Genomic DNA, 22,228 nt, shown 5'->3' with positions numbered 1-22,228 from the left:
GTAATAAAGGTCGAAATATTATATATTTTAATGAATGCATATCATATATCATGTTATAGTGTTAAATATAAACTGTATCTTGTAAAACGCGCGGTGCTACAATATAGAACACCCAACGAGAATTATCGAAGATTAAAGAATCGAAATTATTTGTATTGCGTTAGGTGCAAAGAGAGTTATATCGGACATGAAACCAAAATATGTCACGGCCAAAATGTCTGTTCTCTAATTGCCGAGAAATATTTATCATTGCTTTTAAACAGTGCAAACAGGCGATACCAATTTATACATTTAGCTTCTCTTAATAGCATACCTTTTGGTATTCTATAAGCGCAATAAATTTCATTGGAATTTAGACTCAGTAGTTTCTTGACACTTGCCTTGAATCGCTAATAATCGCTTTTATATATTGTGATGATTATTATTGTAACTTACCTGTGTAGAGTAGCACAGGGCAACCAGTACAGTTGCTACGAAAATGGCGTGTGCCATTGTGGATGTGGTCTAGTGAAGACAGGAGGTCGTGAAATCGCACCAAAGTAACCGTCAGCTTGAACTGATGCCCTTATATACTCGCAATTTGTTTACCGAGCCTCTCACGGGGGTATCCACGGCTTTATTCTTTCTTTTTTATTTGTCAACGTATTATTTGATGGCCCATCTTTGTCAACATGGCAGAATAGCGATTACATATGATAAGGATATGCGATACATTGAAACAGTTAATTATCGATTCAACGAAATCAAGTCAAACATCGTAATGTCTGGCATAACAGCGCTTTTTTAACTCTGACGAGGATTATGATAACATATATTGTTGAATTACGACAGTCTGTAAGAATACACTGTCAATAATTTATGCTAATTGGTTTCTGGCTTAGTCGATGATGTTTGCTGCGACTTTGATATGTCGTGCCAACACATGCCGTGATGACTCCTTATTTATCATAGGTAAAAAAATATTCAAAAGACACTTGAACAAATACTCTAAACGCACATAAAGCGTCTATACGTTTTTTATAACTCAATATTTTATTATTCACGATGGTATATCCCAATGGACATCTCGAGATAAACTTAATGTCTCGCGACGCTCTTGAGATACCTCCTGTCTCCTTTTACACGGTGTCCAAACGCGACGATCTTGAAGTTTTAATAGACGTCAGTCCATTCTATTTTACAGTACGGGATGTGGGATAGATCGATTACGTTATAATGCTTTAATGTTTATTGATCTGTTCGCGATACTTGCTGAGACCGAAATCGATTTCATTGTGATGTTAACGCGTGTTTTCTTTTGTTTTCTAAAGATAATAATTTTCATAATTGTTACATCATGTTGCTATATTAGTAATGATTGCAATTTGGCGAATGATGGTCGCTGTCTAAGGTAAAAACGCCACATTTAATAATTAATACACTCGAACTAATGGACAAATAATACGCGTTACAAGACTTTATTCACTGTGTTTAACATTACTGAGCTCTTCTGAATTCTGAGTGGTTGAAAACTTTAAAATTTTCTGGGGAATGCAAAAGTTTCCGACTTGTTTCCGATTGTCAGAAGCATGTGGCTTCTTTGAACACATCAACTTTGAGTGAACCTAAGTTACATCTCGAAGTTAAGATTAATTATCTGAACAGGTATCTGATCTTCTCGTAGTATCCTTTAACATAGACTATTTGCCAGTTTTATTCAGAACATCATATCTAACATTTTATCGTCGCCGATATTAGACACCTTTTTTACATCTTATCCAATGAAACCAAATATTACATCCTCGCTTTTTCTAATACTATCAATTATCTTTTTCCCTCCCTCTACGGCCATCTCTGCACCCTTCTGTGCCCCATCGCCCGCCATTTTCACACCTTCTTTTATTATACGAAATACTTTATTTTCGATTTCTCTAGCACCGTTAATGAAATCTTTCCCTGTTTTTGTGATCATTTCTGTACCCTTCTGTGCCACATTTTCGCCTCCTATTTTCACGCCCTCTCCTGCTATATCTCTTATCTTCTGTATTCCATCGCCCACAATATTTCCTGTTATATTCAATGCACCTCCGAGCATACCAAAGAGACTGGCAACTTCTACGTCTTTGGACTCATCAGTGTCTTCCGGTTCATTAAGTTTCGTCTGCCTTTTAGGTCTGAATAACTCGTTAATGCGCTCTATGTTTTGCCTAATTCCTTGAGTTTCTTCGACGGTTTCTTTTGGTACATCAATGATTCTGTCAAGGATTCCGCCAATTATTCCGCCGATATTGCTGTCTGAGCCATATTGTTCGCCATTATAACCAGTTGCTGCGGGCGCCTCGGATAAGCCTATTTCTTCCAATTTTTTTTTGAGCATTTCTTTCAATATTTCTATCTGTCCTTCTGACAATGGTCCAGCCTAGCGATTTCAAACAAATGAAAGCAATTGTTTATATTTCAAATAAGGTATATCATTAAAGTATATAGGATAATACAGATTGGAATGTTATATATTTTAAAGAACACTTATCACATATCGTATTATAGAGTCATAAACCGAATATTGTAAAACGCACGCACATGCTACAACATAAGATACCCAAAAAGGATTATCGTGGATTAGAGAAACGAAATTATTTGTATTGCGTTAGAAGCAAAGCAAGATATCGGAATTGAAACCAGAATATGTTGCGACCAAGATCTGTCTTCTAATTGCCGATAAATGTTCATTATCATTGCTTTCGCGTAAAAGCTGGAAATTTATACATTTAGCTTTTTTTAATAATGTACTTCACGATATTCTTTACAATATTCTGTACACGCGGTACATTTCGTCCGAATTTAGACTTAACTTAGTCGTTTCTTGATACACGTCTTGAATGGCTAATAATCGCTTTTATATTATGATGATTATTATTATTACAACTTACCTGAGTGCTGTAGCACAGAGCCACTAGTACAACTGCTAGGAAAATAACACGTGCCATGATAGATACGGTTTGATGAAGACGGAAAATCGAGAAATTGTAATGGATATCAGTACGAACTGATATCCTTATATATTCCTTGCAATTTACTTACCGAAACTTTCGTGGAGATATTCGCGGCTATATTCTAGCTCTCATTCTTCGACTTGTTATTTGATATGGCTATCTTTTCTAATTCGGTTAAATTTGCGTCTTGTACTGATAAGAACACATGATATATTGAAACAGTTAATTATTGATTTCACGAAATCAAGTCAAACGTTTATAACATCTGATATAACACTGTTTTACTTTGATAAGAATTATGATAACGTATGTTGACTGTTGTTGAATTATGGCTATAAGAAAATACTATCAATAATTTACGTTAATTGCTGGCTTAGTCGATGGCATTTGCTGCGGCTTTGATATCTCGTGCTATCATGTGCCGTGATAACTTCTTACTTCATGTTGGTCAGAAAATTTTTTCGTATTTTGAATCGCTCTACTTGACGCGTCTGTATTCAAAGCATCGCAACGAACCTTGGTCGATTGATTACGTGCGATGAAAAATGGATCTTCTATGATAATGTGGTGCAAAAACATGAAAGTGTCATGAGTCCGGAAGTTCAGCCCAAAGGATTCCAAAGCGGAACATCCACGGGCAGAAGATCATGTTAAGTGTGTGGTTGGATGTGTGCGGAATTGTCCACTATAAGCTCCTATCAAGCAACCAAACGACCAATACGGACTACTGTACTGTCAGGAGTTTGACAGAGTTTAAACAAAACTCAAGGAGCTCCGGCTCCAACTTGTCAGCCGTAAAGGTATCTTCTTCTACCAGGACAATGCTCGCCTCCGTATAAGCGCATCCACGTTGAGAAAAAGTGGAGCTTAATTGGGAACTTCTCCAACACCTACCATATTCTTCTGACCTCGCGTCATTTGACTATTATTTTTTCAGACCTCCTGTAAAATTTGCTTAACGGAAAAAAATTTGGCAAAGTTCAAAGAGAGTTAGATCTTTCCTTTAATTTCAGAACTAATGCTTTTTTTTAATGGCGGAATTTTTTAACTTGTAGATCAATGGGAGAAGGTCATTAGACCGAGGCGGAGACTATATTGACGATTAAAATAAAAGCGTTTTCCGTGAAAAACAATTTTTTCCCTTTTTGCATAAGATACGAACAGACTTTCTCACCAACCTGATATAATAGGTGCCACAAAATTCATGAAACACTTGGATAAATGCCTTATACATATATAAAGAGTCCATATGTTTTTATAACTCAATATTTCATTATCCTCGATGTTATATCCCGCTCGATATTTTGAAATAAACTTGATGATCTCGCATAAGATGCCTCCTACCTCCTTTTACGCGATGTTCAAAGGCGACGATTTTGAAGTTTCTAACTGGACGTCAATCTATTCTCTTTAAAGGTACAGGATATGGAATAGGTTGATTGAATTTCCGTTGTAATGCTTTAATGTGTTTATTGATTTGTTCGCGATACATGCTGAGACCGAAGTCGATTGTGTTAATGCGTTCTTTATTATACAAAAAATAGTTTTTTTTATTTTACAAATAAAATATTTATAACTGTTACATCACGTTGTTACGTTAGTAATGATCGCAATTTGGCAAAAGGAAAGATGTTGATGTCGCTGTCTAAGGTAAAAGCGCCATGCGCGACATTTAATAATTAATATGCTCGATAATGGACAAATAATATGCGTTACAGAACTTTACTCATTAGGCTTAACATCACTGAACTCTTTTGGATTTTGAGTGGAAACCTTAAAATTCTCTAGGGAATGCAAGAGTCCCTGATATTATCAGAAGCATGTGGCGTTTTTGAACATCAACCTTGAATGAATCTAAGTTACATTTCGAAGTTAAGATTAATTATCTGAACAAGTATCTGATCTTTTCGTAGTGTCCTTTAACATAGACTATTTGCCAGTTTTATTTAGAACATCATATCGAATATTTTACCCTCACTCTTTCTATATAAGACTCTTTCTATAGAAAAATATCAACGATCTTTTTTCCTCCCTCTACGGCCATCTCTGTACCCTTCTGTACTCCATCGCCCAGATTTTTCACACCCTCTCCCACCATATTTCCTGTCGATATCAATATATTTCCGAATTCATCCACTCCTTTCCGTAACAAAAGCCTCTTTATATCCAACATTTTGGCAAGTCCTATCCCTCTGAATATATTATTGTCTTCCAGCTCATTAAATCTCGGTCTCGTTTGCCTTTTAAGTCTGAGCATTTCTTTATTAAGGTTTTGCAAATTTTCTACAGTTCCTTGAGCTTCTTCGTAGACTATTTTTGGTATACGAAGGATTCCGTCAAAAATTCCGCCCACCATTCCGCCGATACTGCTGCCGACATTGCTGCCTATGCCGTATTGTTCGCCTTGTTCGTTATAACCAGTTGCTGCGGGCACATTTATTTCTTCCAACTTGTTTTCAAGGATTTCTCTCGATATTTCTATCTGTTTTTCTGACAATGGTTCGGCCTAGCGATTTCAAACAAATAAAAGCAATTGTTTATATTTCAAATAAGTTTTATAACTAATATTATTAGATATAGAATAATAAAAATTGAAGTACTATATATTTTAAAAGACACTTATCATATATCATATTATAGAGTAATAAACTATATATTGTGAAACGCGCACATGTTACAACATAAGCTGGCAATGTCAATTTATAGCTTCAACAATTTAGCTTCTTTTAACAGTATACTTTACGATATTCTGTAAGTGCGGTAAATTTCGTTCGAATTTAGACTTAGCTCAGTCGTTTCTTGACACTCTCATTGAATCGTTAATACTTGCTTTTATATTATGATGATTATTATTATCACGACTTGCCTGAATGGTATAACACAAGGCCATCAGTACAATTGTTAGGAAAATGACACGTGCCATTGTGGATACTGTCTGATGAAGACGATAAAATTGAAAAATCGTGGAGGAATACCGTCAGTTCGATCTAATATCCTTATATATTTCTCGAAATTTATTTACCAGGCCTCTCGCTTGTATCCATGACTTTATTCTAGCGATTATTTGTCGACATGTTATTTAAAATGGACCATTTATACCAATTCGGTTGAATAGCGTTTACGCCTTGCACACGATAACGATACATCATACATTGAAATGGTTAATTATCGATTCGATGAAATCATGCCAAACATGGTAACGTCTGATATAACAGCGTTTTTTATTCTGATGAGGTGGTATGATGACGTATATCGTTGACTGTTCAAGCATGGCAGTCTGTGAAGAAATATTGTCAATAATTTATATTAATTGTCTACTGACTTAATCGATGATGTTTATTACGGCTGCGATATCTCGTGATACCGCGTGCAATGATAACTTCTCACTTATCATAGGCCACAAAATAGCACCAAAGAATTCAAAAAGTATTTGAATGAAACTTTTATACATAAGAGTCCATATAGTTTTTTATAACTCAATATTTCAGTATCTTCGAGGTAAACTTGATAATTGTCTTTCGACACGCATGAGATGCTGAAGAATTAACTAGCCGATAACAGTGTGCGTTGCAATAATCATGCTATAATCGAATGGTGAAGGTACTTTTACGAACCTGGCAATCAATATGAGTAAGCCATCTCATGACATCCTCTCGGCTCAATTACGATAATTCGTTAGCGAATTTTTCATCCAGCCTGCTTACAAAAATGCATTAACCGTGCGATAATCCGATTAACTGCGTGTAATGGCATGGAGTACTATCTATACAAATTGATAATTTAAAATATTTCTACGTAGTTTTTATTAATTACGTGAAACACGTATTATTCATAACGCAATTGCGCATTATGATGTACGTAAAATGTTGGATCATTGTTCAAACTTAAACTAAACCTATATATTTTCGACTGATTTATTTTCGACGTGCTGCGAAAATAAACATCTATAAGATGGCAAGTTTCTTATTTACAACAGATAATAATATCTTTCACACTCGGTACATAATTTCGTAACATTTGTGTAAATACACTCGTATCAAACACGTGCAGATCCTTTGAAAAATACCAAATCTGTTTCCAATCGATTTAACTAAAAATTCCCGCAAGTGGTTCGAGGAGTGCGTATGAAGATAATAAATGATGTTAACAGCTGAAGGTTATTATATGCTACGTAATATTGAATCTTTAGCTGTTTTCACTCTTAACACTTAAGAGCTTAGGCCATCTTGACGCATAAAAAATCGAAATTCCGTTTGTTGCTTTAAATTGAGGTTTACAAATCTAAATATAGTTTTGAAAATAATATACAAGTGGTTTGATTTGAAGATTTGCAGTTACAATCATTACCAATTGTGACCAATGTCGTGCATAACACAGCGAGACACAGAAATTTATAAAGATCTAAGCAGAGATGGTTTACTTGAACGTTATTTAGATACATGTATCCAATTAATAAGAAAGCTTGAATTGTATGATTTGAAAGTATGTCTTCAAAACGACTTTCAGTGGCCTAGAAATAGTTGAAATTACCAAATTGCAAGACTTTGAATGCGTTTATCTTAAAATCATGTTTCTCAAGCTACACGATAATTCGAAAACTATTTGTCTGATTTATATAATACATCGAATAATACATCGAAATATTCATAACTAATGTTTTTATGCACTGACACAGAGGTAGAAAAAAGTATTAAATCTTTTTTAATTAGTAAGAACCACGAGAATTTTCGACGGAAGAAGATTTTTCCTTAAATTTGTATCAATTCTTTATTTCTTCGAATATTTTAAATTGGCTACGTCAGTGCATAGACAAAAGTGTTCTGAACATAAATTTTTTTGATAATTTGGTTTCAGATAACTCTGCTCGGAGAAAACAAGTAGACCAAACCGTCTGATAAAATTCGTCTTGTAATAAGTTTAATTAATATTAATATATAAACAATATCCAAAAACTGTTTCTTGCTGTTTAAGATTCAATTTGACTCATATGTTTGATGAATTCTGTATCATTTTACTAAAATAAATTATAAAAAATGGACTTCATTGCGGGAGTTGTCCAGGTAGAAGGATTAATGCGATCATTTTGAGGACAGGTCTTTATTTGCAAATGACCAGATTATAATTGTTTAATACATGTTGATAGTCGGTAATGATTTAAGACTAGTTGCGAGACACCGTGTACGGTATCTGAAACCTAATAGATGTTCAAGAGCGCAGGGTCGTTGAATATCCCGATGCATTCGGGATCCTTGAAGTCGCTGTGCAGGATGTTCCAGTATCGAGCGCCGCTCAGATTCGGCCTGAGGAAGCTGAAGTTGATCGGACTGATGGCGTCCAGCACGCTACCGTACAAGACAGACTTGTTCTTCAAGGTGACGGTCACGACGTCTCCCGGCACAATGCAGTCGCTGCCTAAGACATCGATGATCTTTTCCCTGGGCAAGGCGAAGCTGAAGTTGCGCTTGGTAATGACTGTGCTGGTCGTCGACGAGACAGTTGCGGCGGGAGCCCGATACGCAGGGTAGAATCCTTGGCCATAGGGGTAGATCAGAGAGAATCTGGGGTAGTCGGCGACTCCGGAGTATGGAAGCGGCTCGGCCACATCGTTGATCGCGGAGACGGTCGCGCTGCTGGAGGCGGCCGCGCTAGCCGCCGCAGTCGTGGCGGGCGCGAAGCCGCCGTTGTACGGAAGCGCAGGGATTGCTTCCGAGACTGAAGAGGCGGACGCTGTGGCGGACGCGGCAGCTATGGTGGCAGTGGGAACCGGTGCGCAGTCGACGACTTCGGGAACTGCTTCCACGACAGCGGGTTCAACCACGGCAGAGCTCGCTGTCGCCACCGCCGTGGTCTCCGAGATGGAAACTGGAGCGGCTACCGGAACTACTATGGGTGCTTCGACAGCGATCGCTGGTTGCGATTCAACGACGGTGGTGGTGGTGGATGAACTGGACGCGGAGGAACTGGTGACAGCGGTATCCACAGGGTGGGCAATGGGCGCTACTGGGCCATAACCATAGCCGTAGCCAGGACTGACCCCTGGACCCGCTACTACTGGGCCGCCGACGGTGGACGCCGAGCTGGACGCGCTAGCCGCGGCAGAAGCTACTGTTCCGACGGGAACAGCGGCTGCTACCGGGTTTACGATAGGGTTGTAACCGTAACCATAGCCGTAGCCAGCTAGAGGACTGAACCCTGGACCATAGCCATAGCCGTAGCCAGCTAGAGGACTGACCCCTGGACCCGCTGCTACCGGGCCGCCTACGCCGACGGTGGACGCCGAGCTGGACGCGCTAGCCGCGGCAGAAGTTGCCGTTTCGCTTGCGACGGGAACACCGGCTGCTATCGGGTTATAGCCGTAACCATAGCCGTAGCCAGCTAGAGGACTGATCCCTGGACCCGCTGCTACCGGGCCGCCTACGCCGACGGTGGACGCCGAGCTGGACGCGCTAGCCGCGGCAGAAGTTGCCGTTTCGCTTGCGACGGGGACACCGGCTGCAATAGGGTTATAGCCGTAACCATAGCCGGGGCCAGCTAGAGGACTGATCCCTGGACCCGCTGCTACCGGGCCGCCTACGCCGACGGTGGACGCCGAGCTGGACGCGCTAGCCGCGGCAGAAGTTGCCGTTTCGCTTGCGACGGGGACACCGGCTGCAATAGGGTTATAGCCGTAATCATAGCCGTAGCCAGCTAGAGGACTGATCCCTGGGCCCGCTATTACCGGGCCGCCTACGCCGACGGTGGACGCCGAGCTGGACGCGCTAGCCGCGGCAGAAGTTGCCGTTTCGCTTGCGACGGGAACACCGGCTGCAATAGGGTTATAGCCGTAACCATAGCCGGGGCCAGCTAGAGGACTGATCCCTGGGCCCGCTATTACCGGGCCGCCTACGCCGACGGTGGATGCCGAGCTGGACGCGCTAGCCGCGGCAGAAGTTGCCGTTTCGCTTGCGACGGGAACACCGGCTGCAATAGGGTTATAGCCGTAACCATAGCCGGGGCCAGCTAGAGGACTGATCCCTGGGCCCGCTATTACCGGGCCGCCTACGCCGACGGTGGATGCCGAGCTGGACGCGCTAGCCGCGGCAGAAGTTGCCGTTTCGCTTGCGACGGGAACACCGGCTGCAATAGGGTTATAGCCGTAACCATAGCCGGGGCCAGCTAGAGGACTGATCCCTGGGCCCGCTATTACCGGGCCGCCTACGCCGACGGTGGATGCCGAGCTGGACGCGCTAGCCGCGGCAGAAGTTGCCGTTTCGCTTGCGACGGGAACACCGGCTGCAATAGGGTTATAGCCGTAACCATAGCCGGGGCCAGCTAGAGGACTGATCCCTGGGCCCGCTATTACCGGGCCGCCTACGCCGACGGTGGATGCCGAGCTGGACGCGCTAGCCGCGGCAGAAGTTGCCGTTTCGCTTGCGACGGGAACACCGGCTGCAATAGGGTTATAGCCGTAACCATAGCCTAGAGGACTGAACTCTGGACCATATCCATAGCCGTAGCCAGGACCGAATCCCGCTACTATCGGGCCGCCTACGCCGACGGTGGACGCCGAGCTGGACGCGCTAGCCGCGGCAGAAGCTACTGCTTCGGTTGCAACAGTAGAAGCTATTGGATAAGAGTCATAGCCGTAGTCGTAGTCAGCTATAGGACCCTCTAATATTGGACTGTCCAATACTGGACCGTTGATGTCGACCTCGCTAGTTGCGCTGGACACGGAAGTACTCACGGTTTCGGTCTCGACGGGTTCTCCTATAGAACCGTAGCCAACTTCCGGACTGATCACTGAGCCTAGGCCGCCTATCACTGGAGCGAATAATGTACCGAAGCCGTGGACTACCGGACTGATTGCGTCCACGTCGATGGACGGCACGAAGTTGTTGAAGAAGGGTATCGTCGACAGGAACGAGCTGACCGCTGAGGTCGACGTGACCGAGGATAAGCCGCTTATGTCAGATTTGAAGAAGTCGTGTATTCCGGACGCGAAGTAGCCGTCGTAGAAGCCTCGGATGGAATGGAGTATCTCATCGAACGAGTTGTAGTAGTCTGGGATGTAGATTTCGCTATCGTGTTCGGTCACAGCGGGCAGGATCGGTTCTGCGACCTCGTTCAGCGGAAGTTTCAGGCCAAGAATCTCCAGTAAATGGAAGTGTCCTAAGTGGTGTATCAAGCGCAGCAGGTGGTGGCCCAAGTGATGATGGAGAAGGATGTGCTCTAAGATGTGGTGCAGGTGTTCTCTAACCAGCTCGTGTACGAAGTGCAGCACCTTCAGCAAGACGTGGAAGATTCGGTGAATGGCGCGGAAGATGCCGTGGAACGGCACGATGTCGCAGATGATTCCCGGTAAGGACAGCAGATGATGGGGCTCCTTGATGATGGTCTCGATCAGTTCCGGAGTGTGGCGGTAAAAACTGCCGAAAAGGTCGCCTCTGAACTCGTCGCCGATCAAAGGTCCCAGGCTGACCTCGGATTTCAAGTGACGGTAGGAGTGCAGCAGGTAGTGGTGCAATATCCTCATCTCGCAGAATAACTGGTGGCTCAGCAAGCCCGAATGGTGCACGTGGCCGAAGTCGAAGGCTTCGACCTCGCAGGAGTGCGCGTCCAATCGTTCCAAGGGGACGTCTTCGAAGAAGTTCGCTCCCAGGATACCGTCGGATAACGCATCGTCGATATGACGTTTCAGTAATTTGTCGTTGAGTTTGTTGTCGGCATCGGTGGAGTTCTGCAAGGCATTCCGCTTAATCGCGCGTGCTTAATTTTATCATTTTCGAGTGAATCTAATGAACGTCTCGTGAGTTCCGATTTCCGTTAAACATCCCGGCAAGAAATGTATCGTCTACGTCAAATCGACGTTAAAAAGATCGAAATTGCGTCAAGTCGACGTCGATTCGATGTTCATTTTTCGCTGGGCTTGTGCTGACCGATTTTATTCGTTTGAATAATAAACAACATTTATCAATAGTTTCACTTGAAATAATTAAATTGATATGGTCTTAACTCGTTAGTAGTGAAATATTGATTTCTATCTTTCTTTCTACTGCAAATAATATAGTTTTATGCTATATTGCGTGTGAATTTCAGTCGAATACCTCTCGTAATTCTTGCAGCTTCTCGACCAAGTCCAGGTCCTTCGTGTACAACAAGGCGTGGACAACGTTGTGCACGTTTTTGAATGGAGCTGCGTCGACCTGCAAGAAGAAACATTAGAGTTATTCTCGTTCCGAGACTCCCGTTCTCTCAGTTTTCGGTAGTAAAGTAAAATTAATATTGTAATAATTACCTGAATATTTTCCTCAGCGTCGCTGTTCTCCTTGTGCGCACTTCGTTTCTCCTCACCCTTCTCGAGCTCCAGGCTTGTCTCCTTGATCTCTTCCATGATCGACCTCTTGTCGAGCGATTCCGACAGATCATCTCCCGCGGCATCTTTCTCAGCCGCGAGAAGATCGAAATGCTCGCTCTGATGCCTCTTATCGCGGAAGGTCTGTGGCAAATCGAGATGTTTGTCCAAGTTCTCAAAGCCAAAATCTTCCTTGATGGAAGCCGCCGAGCTCAAGGATAAGAAGGCCGCGAAAGCGAAGGCCACAAGGATTTTACACTTGTGCTCCATGATGTGTCCCGATGGGAACTCGATGACTCCGATTGCACCAGGCTGCTTCATATACCTTGAGGACCCTTATTATCACGTGCAGATACGGCACGAAGATCGTGACTGCATCAGGCAACATCGAAGATTGTTGGATGAAGAAGATCGACAATTCAGATATGAGCCGACGTTGCGTGAGATTATCCATACCGATCTGCGATGTTCCTCGTAACCGAGCACGATCTATCAACATTAGCACGGTTGATTGTTCATTTATTTGTGCTCGGTGCACCAACGCTCATCTCAGTATTCGCGTTTGTGAATAATCACAAATCAGCGCTCTAACGTGAAAGTATAAAAAAGCGTAACTTAAAGTGTGAATGTAAAAAAGAGTGAAGGGATATCGAAGATCGACGTATCGTATTTTCTCACATTTTTTTTTCATTTATTTCCTTCGTGTTGGATCGTCATATATTTTATTTTCGCATAAGACGAAAAGTACGGTCTTATTAAACGTAACTTAAAGCTCTACAGAATCTACAGCTACAGGATGGATTTTCACAAGCGGGAATTACAATTCTGTCGATTCTGCTGGTGAGTCCGTTTAAAAGTGGAGCGAAATCTCGATTATACGACCAATCCATTTTCGCTTCCGTTCTGAAATAAGATCAAATATATTAATAGTCATATATTTAAAGTACAGAGAAACGTTTGATCACTTGGAAAGACTTTTGTTATTATCCTGAAATGATGTAAAACCGATATATTACGTAGATAAATCTCAGGACGGTAAACCACGTGATCCAGGTATGATTTATTTTTTCAAGAGTTGAATGGGTAATAAATACTTTCAGGATACTTACGGATTGGACGGAAGCACTTGAAAATCGAAGTTGTAACAAGTTGGGATTTGTTCGGTCGGTGGAATCTGGATGTCGTAATCGTAGGATTTCCTAGGAAGTGAAATGTACGTGGCGATTTCCCGAGGCTGCACTTCGGGTACTTCAATAGAGATTGGATATTCTTGACATAAATACTGCGGTCGAGGCAGCGGGTTGATCGTTTCGTATTTCAATCTGAGCGGTTGATATAATTTTTCCGATGCGGTCTTTTCCGCGATTGCAGCTTGAGCAGGCTTCTGCACATTATTTCATTCGCGAATGCAAACTTAATCGTTACGTGAAGCTATGCGTTCGATTAAAAGACACGATAAAATATCGACGCCTTCGGAAAATAAAAAAAATTTGCAACTTAATCTGAATTTGCGTTAATGCGTGTTGACCAGAGTTAAATTAATCTTTATTTTTAACTGAGTTATATAATTAAAAAATTAATGATCTATAAAATTAATTAATTAAGTTAAAAGTTATGTAAGCAAAAATTAACTTAATTAAAACTCAAGTTAAAATTAAATTAACTTATTAAAGTTAAAAGTTAATTAAACAAAACTGTATATGTATACATATAGTTATATACATACATGTGTTTTTTACATAAATAACATTTTTATCGTAGATTAAATTTATGTGAAATAATGAAAAGATAGTCTATTATAAGAAATTATCGACTGTCTTGTGCATAGAATTTTATACAAAGAATTTCATACAAAGAAGAGCACTCAGAGAGACTAAAAGAAAGTTTTTCTGACATTATTTTTATTTATCTTGTTCTCTATTATAAGCAACTCGCGAAGACTTTAATAATATTAATGAATTATTTTAGCTTGTACAAAACAAAATCAATAAGTTAAAATTAACAACTTTGAAGTAACTAGTTTAAGTTAAAAGCAAATTCATGTAAAATTAACTACGTTAAGTTAAAAGCTATTAACTTTTTAACTTAATCTTTAACTGATTAACTAGTTGTTAACCAACCCTGGTATTGGCGTATTGAAAGAGAACGTTAGATTTCAATGGATCGATCTAATCGGTGTAATGTTTGCACGAGAAATGTCTTGACACTTTCACTGGTGAACTAACGACAAGGCAATTTAAGTATAAAAAATTTAATCTTTGATATTTTTTCTGTAACATCCGTGTTGCATAAGGTTATCGTAATTTATATTATCGCTTATAAAACTTGGGAAATAATATATTTCCACTGCTGTCTCTCAAGTCACGATAAGATACTAATATATATTGCCTAGAACGATAAGTTATCAATATATATATATATATATATATATACCTCGATCCTGACAGGCAGATATCGCGGTTCGGGACACGGTTCCCCGCGCGTAACTACTTTAACTCCTTCGTACGGTGACTCGTTTAGCTCATGAAACAAACCGTCAGAAAATCTCGGAAATGAGCTGACGCCAATAATAACAATGAAGTATCGTAATCTCAGTGCTGTCGCCATTATCATAGTGATTTACTGGATGCAATGGAGAGTGAACTAACTCATGTGTGGCATATCGCACTCTTGATATAGGAGTCTCGTCGGAAGTAAGCGCTTATGGGATGCTTCCTGTTTAGCGGAAAACAAATATCTCACAAAACCAGAAAGCTGAATTTAAGAACGTTCAACGACAAAATACCGACAAAATACTCTCTTTGTTGCGCGTTGTTTGATTAAAAGGTACGCGTTTCTTCCTCGTGGCGTGTCCGCGCAAAGTTTGTCACTTCCTGCATCACCCAGGCGGAATTACGGTCTTCATCGAGGAATTGTTTATCGACGCACAACGGAAAACGTCGTTTACCGATTTGCGAATTAATATACATCTTGAACTAGTAAATAAGTGAGTTCCGTGAAAACAAAAATTCTTACATAACACCAGCGGCTCATCCTTCATCGTTCATAACTCAGAAACCGGGATTGGAAAAGTTACTTTTTAAAAGTAACTAGTTACCGTTATTCACAAAATAACGTTAAAAGGAATCGTTATTATCTTCGTTACTTTATTTAATGTAAGTCCAAGAGTATGTCTATTCGTTAAAGATAAATTTATCAAAGACAAGTTAAGGATAAAAAGTCATATTTTCCAATGGTTTTTTGTTAAATAAAGTCGTTGAATTTTATCAAAACTCTGTATTAATTTTTAATAGGAGTTAACGCTTCATTGTATCGTCGTAAAAACATCCTCTGTATATACGAAATACGTCTGTTAATATAAAAATTCCAACACTATAATCGCTCTACTGAAAAAAAGTAATGTGTTGTATTAAATAAAAAATTTTTCAATATTTGAGTAGTCGTTCAACATTTTGATATTACAAGGTTCAGATTTTAAAAAATTGTTGCAGTTCCTCTATTTCAAATCGAAAAGACGTTGTTTTTTGATAAAAAGTAAAATAATCATCTTTATCATCGGATATTTTATCGTTGTTTGCGGAATTTTCTTTCGATCGGACGTCTAATAAATCTTCCAAGTAACTTGCAACAAGATTTCTCTCATCTTTGCTTCACCAATCTAATTTGAATTTCGGATGTAAACATATTGCGATTATTAATTCCTTTTTTTAAAACTGTGATAAATCTCAAAGGAAATATATTAAGTTAGTGATATGTACGTAATGTCTCTTCCTTATTATCAAATGAAATAATAAGTATTGTTTCTTTATTTGCAATTAATAAATACACATTAATCAAATAAAGTAACGATTAAAGTAACTGTTCGATGGTTACCGTTAAAACGTTACCAAAAATGTAACTGCGTTGCAGTTGTTACCGAAAAAAATAACGCCGTTATCAAATCGTTACTGGAAAAAGCAACTTGCAACGATACCGTGTTATTTCTAAACTCTGTCGGAAACTATCGTGATCACGACGTTTTTGCACCAAGATTCTCTGCCCCAATTAACACGTCCAGAATACGCTCTGTATAATGAACCGTAGAATTCGCGTTTTTAATAGAGGTCACGTTGTGAGATTTACGTCGTAAATTAATATTTCATTCGCTCGCGGTCGTTTCGCCCGGCTCCTCGTTTCGTTCACTTCGCCGCCTGTAACTTATGCCGCGTATGTAAATGAAATAAATCAGCTCGGATGCGTGCGTACGCATCGTAAATTTCACGTGCGCGTCCGCGAGGAAAGAAAAGAAGAAGAGAAGACGTTCGGACGAGTAGGAGTGCGAGAGAGCTCCTCCGTAGCGTCTCTAAATAGCAACCGCGTGGCGGGCCCGTTCTCACTCTTGGAGATACATTATGTTTCCTTCGTGGCGATCATCGTGCATCACCATGTGGTGCTTCCCTTTACTCGGCCGAAACACTTTATGACGTGCTGACGGTCGTGCTTTAGCCACGGAAGTTGAAGGGAGATTATAAATCTCATTGGCGGCGTTGCCCTGCGCATTCGCTGGCTATGCAGAAAGTCGTCCGACTTTTAGCGATACACCAGCAAACATTGTATATTCTTTCTTATATATATAAATTATATATATAAATATAATACTTGTCCTTGGAATATTATATTGTATGTACAAAAACTGATCGGTATTTAAAAAGTGCGGACAGCAAACATTGTTTTTTTTATTATATATATTTTTAACTATATATTGCATTTTTATATAACGGAAAATATAATATTTGTTCTTATAATTGTATTATATGTACAAAAACTGAAGACAGTGATACTACATATTTTACGATTGAATCAGTATTTAAAAAGTGCGAGTGATGAGGCATATTTGATCTTTGAAGTGGAGGGACTCAATTTGTCGGATAAGCTCTGAATTTGTTACAACGATCTGTGTGCATTTCTATTAGATTATTTATTATTATTCCATTAGATTATTTATTATTATTCCACGATTATTATTCCAAGTAGAACTTTCAGTGAACTTTTTATTCGTGGAACGGAAACTGTAATTATTATCAATCATTAGTCAGTTAAGTTTAATTTTATCGTTTTCACAAGAGGACAAATATGATTGAGGTTCCAATAATAAATTGCATTTGCTTAGCTTCGTATAATTATTATATTATCTGTGTAACAATAAGGTCATAAAGAGAGAGACACGGGACTAGGACTAGTATAATTTTGAAGGTTGTGCCCGTATCTAAAATCGAGACGACGAATGAGAGATTGGTCTTGATGATCGTGAGTCTTCAAACTGGAGGAAGCCATATCTTTGTCATTTCCTAAAAAAAAAAGAGATCACCTAGGACACATGACTGGCCCGTATTTCTGAGCGGTGCTCTTCAGTTTAGCGAATATCCCAGACGTCGTATCATCGATATCGTCTTCCTCGTCGCTCACGTCGTCCAGGTAGTGGCGAATGTTGTCCTCGCTCCTCTGGTTGTCATTTTCGTCCTCTCCTTCGATTTCTACGACCTCTCGATTGACCACGATTGTACCGGGAACGTAGCCGGGAAGCGGCGGTCCCATCGGACCGCAGCCTTCGCCGATAACGTCTTCGGTATTGCTCAAACCGATTCCGGAGTTTATTTGTCCGGACTTTGTTAATCTCCCTGGCATTATGAATCCGTCTACTGGCGCGTATCCTAGGTCTCTAAAACAAATTGCACGGGGAAAATGCGTGAATATTCACGAATGCGATCGCTGGATTGGTCTATCAGAAGAAAATGTCAATTTGAAATGGAGAACACTTGTCATCTACGTGGCTAATCCGAGGGTTAATCCAAGAATGCACCGACATTGCACATTTCTTAACTCTCCGCGCTTCAAAAATAATGTCGAATACTAAGAAGTTCGCGACGTGCGTTCAGGAAGATCGCAAAACACAAACAGCCGAGTTTAAGTAGAACGTCACGTCTGACAGGTGACCGATCGCACGTCAAGTATTTCGCTCACCCGTACGTGATGAAGTTCCCCCGCGGCTGGCTGGCGGTCTCTTCCTGATTTATCCTCTCGCGCTCGATGGCCTCGAGCTCCGCCAGCTTGGCTTCTTCCTGCTCGTTGTAAACGCCGAGGCTCACTGAAATCGGCGCCGCAGGTTTCAGCTCCACGATTGGCTTATCGAGGATCTGCAGCTGCTCCTCAGGTATATCCGACGGCTTCTTGCTGGGTAGCGATTCGACCGGCACCGTTCTGTGCCCAAATGCCAGCTTATCTTCCGGCACGAACCACCTCTTGTTGTGCACCACGGTGTACGGGAAGAGATTCTTGTAGGCCAGAGTGAGCGAGACCGCGTCCGCTGGTTGCCGAGGGTACGAGTAGTCCTCGGGAAGCTCTGAAGCACGCACGAACGAACGTCATTTCGATTCGGCGATCTCATCACACGCGAATACAACGGAAACGTACCGAGATCTTCGCCGAAATCGGTGCATCCGTTGCGATCGATCGGCTCTTGCGCGTAAACGCTCCCGTACGACGTGCCGTATCCACCGAACCTGCTTGTCCCGGAGTTCAGTTCTATGCCGACATTAGAACCTATATTAGAACCCGTGTACGATTTTTTTATCCGATACCAGCCTGTGTCGAGACTGCCCGTCGTACCTGACCTATCGATATTACCCCATCCGTCTTTATATCCCAATGAGAATCCGCTTGACGAGCTTGATCCGTAACTACTCGAACCACCGTATTTGTATCCAAGTGTGTTGCTGACGATGTTGGAAGTGTAGCCACCAAGGCTACCAGTCGTACCGATGGGACCACCGAACAGTCCACCGGTGCCGCTGTACGAGGCGAGTTTGCTCAAATCAGCTTTGTCGATTTGACCGTTGACCACGTTCACGCAGACAGGCTCGACAGTTTGTTGGAAATTGAGTTTGGGATACGCCGGGGTCACTTTGGTGGACACTTCGTCTCTGGTCAGTTTGTTCGGGGTGCACAAGTCGCCGATTGGCGGGAACCTGTCGAGTGAACGGCGCGCATGAAATATTCAAAGAAGATAGGAGAGTAGACAGTTTTAAAGTTCGGAAAAATTGTTTCCTTCATATTTCTCCGCCAGTTTTTTTAGTTTCTTCTCTTCTTTGCGGAGAAAAGTAAATCAACCGAACACACATGAATTCTTCTGAACGAATTTTCGCGGGCCCTCGAGGCAGAAGCCAAAGGAATCCGTGGAAAAATGACGAAAGAATGTTCAAACTTTTAGTTTCTTCCAACTTTTAGGTTTTTCCAAAATTTTGAAGCTATACAGAGGAGGAAAGAGAAGTAAATACGTGAATCGCCGATCAGCGGTCGATAGTTGGGATGAAGAGTAAGCAGTGCCAATACCTGGGTACAATCTGCGCCTGAGTGTTAGACGACAAGAGGCTGTTTAGTTCCACTTTGGACTTGCTCCCGCATCCGCAGCCGGACTCGTACTTCCTTGCGAAGGGGTCGAAGCTACTCAGGTCTCTTCCAACAGATCCTCCCAGAAAATTGACGGTAGACGAGGAACTCGCAGAGCTGCTGCTACTGCTACTGCTACTACTGTGACTAATACCACTACTGACTCCATATAATCTGCTAGTCTGACTATATTGAGAAAAGGGCACGACGTTCCCGGGAAACGTTGTAGTGGACCCTGACTCGCGCACGGCCGCTGCTTCGTTGATCGCCTCCGGAGTCGCGTGATACAACGGCTTCTGCACCTTAGCTGCTTTCACCACCACGTCCTCGCACTTGCAAGGGTTAGTACCTGGAGTTAAAAGTTTGAGACGTCGAGATTTGTATCGTTACATATTTTCGTCTATGCGAAAGTCGGAGCTGTATTAAAAATCTCCCCATCTCGAGGCTCCTTTCGAGGATTGATATCACTTTGAGCGGATGAAATATACGTTGTTTTGGTAGCAAGTTTAGGCCAATTAGTGATCTTGACGACGGATAATTTGCAATGGAATACGATTTACATACCTGAGCTTAAACCTCCTCCGCAAGAGGTGCATCCTAACTTGCGTGCCTGAGCAATATGCGTTATCGTCAGTAGCAAGGCGACCCTCAGGATCAAGGAGGACTTCATATCTGTCCCGTCAACAATTCTCTCTTTTTCTTCTTCTCTTCCTGGCGTTACATTTATATAAGTCGCCGGTTCTTCTGCGAGCGGGATTTCGCAATCGATCAATGTTTGTTTTCGACGGCTCGGGAATGCCCGAACACTTCCTGCTGCAGCGTTTCACGCGGCTGACTTATTTTGATTTTATCGTCGCTTCCTGAAATCACCGGTGTTCCAATACGCTTCAACGTCACAACGCATTTTATAGTTTCATGACGCACAACCGCGCAGGAATATCGTGATTACCGGTTTCGGTTGAAGAGGAAACAACCATCTCGTTGACATAATTTGACTTCCGTATTTGCAACGAAAATAATGAAACGAAATGCGGTAGAATTGATGTGGAGACAGTTGTGTACAGGCTACAGTGAATGATGAAAGAGTTAGGTCAAGGATGTTATTCCCATGATCGAGAGTAGTTTTCACTATTATGCGTTGAAAAATAATACTGTGAACATTTTAGATGAGACTTGCGAGATAAATCGTCAAATTGAGGAAAACTTATTACATAAATATAAATTAATATAATTAAAGAACATATACTACAAGTGCAGTAGGCAAATCAGAATTAATTAGATTATAAAATTATATAAAATGTTATAAAACATATCCTCCCTCTCTCTCTCTCTCTCTATCTCTCTCTCCCTCTCTTTTAAACTTTTTATTCAAAACAATTTATAAAATATTAAAAGTTATTACATGTGGTAAATTTGTATAAAAAATAAGATGACTCAAGTGCTTCGTTCAAGAAGACTTAACATTCCTAACATAAAAAAGATTTTATCTTCAAAATATACTTTATTACCGTTCGGAAACAAACTTAGCAGCCGATAATTATTGCAGCTACCTATACGATGATAAGTTTGTACTTTTATCTAAATTAAGATGCCATATAATTAAATGCGATTAAATAAAAGAGTAATAACGTGTTTTCAAAATGTAAAATACCAGTCATTTAAATTATAGATCATCACACACATAATTTCTTGAGACAGCAAACCAGCAGTGAAATTCGAACACCAAACAATATGAAAAAGTAATATTATAGCAAAAAATTAATATATTATCAAGGTTATTTTTACGTCAAAAAACTTAAATTAATAGTTATATTTATAATAGAAGTTATATTAAAAAAAAATATATGTAACATTATTATAAAAATGTTCAGAAAATACACATGAAGTCAACATTTCTAAAGGTTTTTTTATATTTTTATTTGTTTATTGTCGACGTAGATAGTGAAAAAAATTGGTAATTGAGCGACCCGAATTTGGTACAAGATAAACATTATATTTTATATTAATGTTCTAAGTAAGTACGCAAATGTTATGTACAGACATTTTGTAGCTGATTTTTTCAAGTTATATAATTAAATACTTAGATCCGTATTCTGAACGTGTTAATGTGCTGATAAATCAAATTACTAGTTGTTCTAAAGAGGAAATTTGCTATAAATATCACGCGTGATTATCGATTTTTTCTAATACAGCTGTTTTCACCGCGTTTAGAATACGAGCAATTCTGAGAATGTTCATATTTTATATTTTATATATTTTTGATTTGTCAGCATGCTAACATCGTTGTATATACGTTCTCGGGCTTTAATCAGCTAGAAAAGTGAAGCTCCAAGTTTTAGAATAAATAACATTCAGTGGGTTATAATTTTGAAACAAATTAATGATAATAAGATGGTTTAGAAGCATTTTACAGGGAAAAGCCTCCAGATTTCAGATATAATTACAGACATAAAGTTTAATTATTTTTACAATATTACACGAATATAAATCGAGATCCGTC

At 40.5% G+C, this 22,228-nt stretch overlaps 3 protein-coding genes across 3 annotated transcripts; all 3 read right to left on the bottom strand.

Moving 5' to 3' along the window:
* Window positions 1-8,166: 8,166 nt before the first annotated feature.
* Window positions 8,167-12,573, bottom strand: LOC106741883 (mucin-19-like). Its single transcript, XM_014614284.1, has 3 exons — window positions 12,247-12,573; window positions 12,056-12,154; window positions 8,167-11,688 (listed from the first exon to the last, which is right to left on the bottom strand). Exons 1-3 carry the CDS (start codon window positions 12,571-12,573, stop codon window positions 8,167-8,169), a joined length of 3,948 nt encoding a protein of 1,315 aa, XP_014469770.1.
* Window positions 12,574-12,999: 426 nt separating this feature from the next.
* LOC106741896 lies at window positions 13,000-15,301 on the bottom strand. Its single transcript, XM_014614310.1, has 3 exons — window positions 14,737-15,301; window positions 13,413-13,687; window positions 13,000-13,206 (listed from the first exon to the last, which is right to left on the bottom strand). The coding sequence occupies exons 1-3, from the start codon at window positions 14,914-14,916 to the stop codon at window positions 13,059-13,061; spliced, it is 603 nt and encodes a 200-aa protein (XP_014469796.1). The 5' UTR covers window positions 14,917-15,301; the 3' UTR covers window positions 13,000-13,058.
* A 2,253-nt stretch (window positions 15,302-17,554) lies between these two features.
* Window positions 17,555-20,398, bottom strand: LOC106741898. The gene is made up of 5 exons (XM_014614312.1): window positions 20,293-20,398; window positions 19,672-20,077; window positions 18,754-19,307; window positions 18,304-18,682; window positions 17,555-18,001 (listed from the first exon to the last, which is right to left on the bottom strand). Exons 1-5 carry the CDS (start codon window positions 20,396-20,398, stop codon window positions 17,647-17,649), a joined length of 1,800 nt encoding a protein of 599 aa, XP_014469798.1. The 3' UTR covers window positions 17,555-17,646.
* Between the last annotated feature and the right edge of the window lie 1,830 nt (window positions 20,399-22,228).

This window comes from Dinoponera quadriceps, unplaced genomic scaffold (genome assembly GCF_001313825.1).
Source record: "Dinoponera quadriceps isolate SergipeBrazil2010 unplaced genomic scaffold, ASM131382v1 scaffold458, whole genome shotgun sequence".
In the NCBI taxonomy this organism is placed as follows: Eukaryota; Metazoa; Arthropoda; class Insecta; order Hymenoptera; family Formicidae; genus Dinoponera; species Dinoponera quadriceps.
This window is presented reverse-complemented; position numbering and strand designations above follow the sequence as displayed.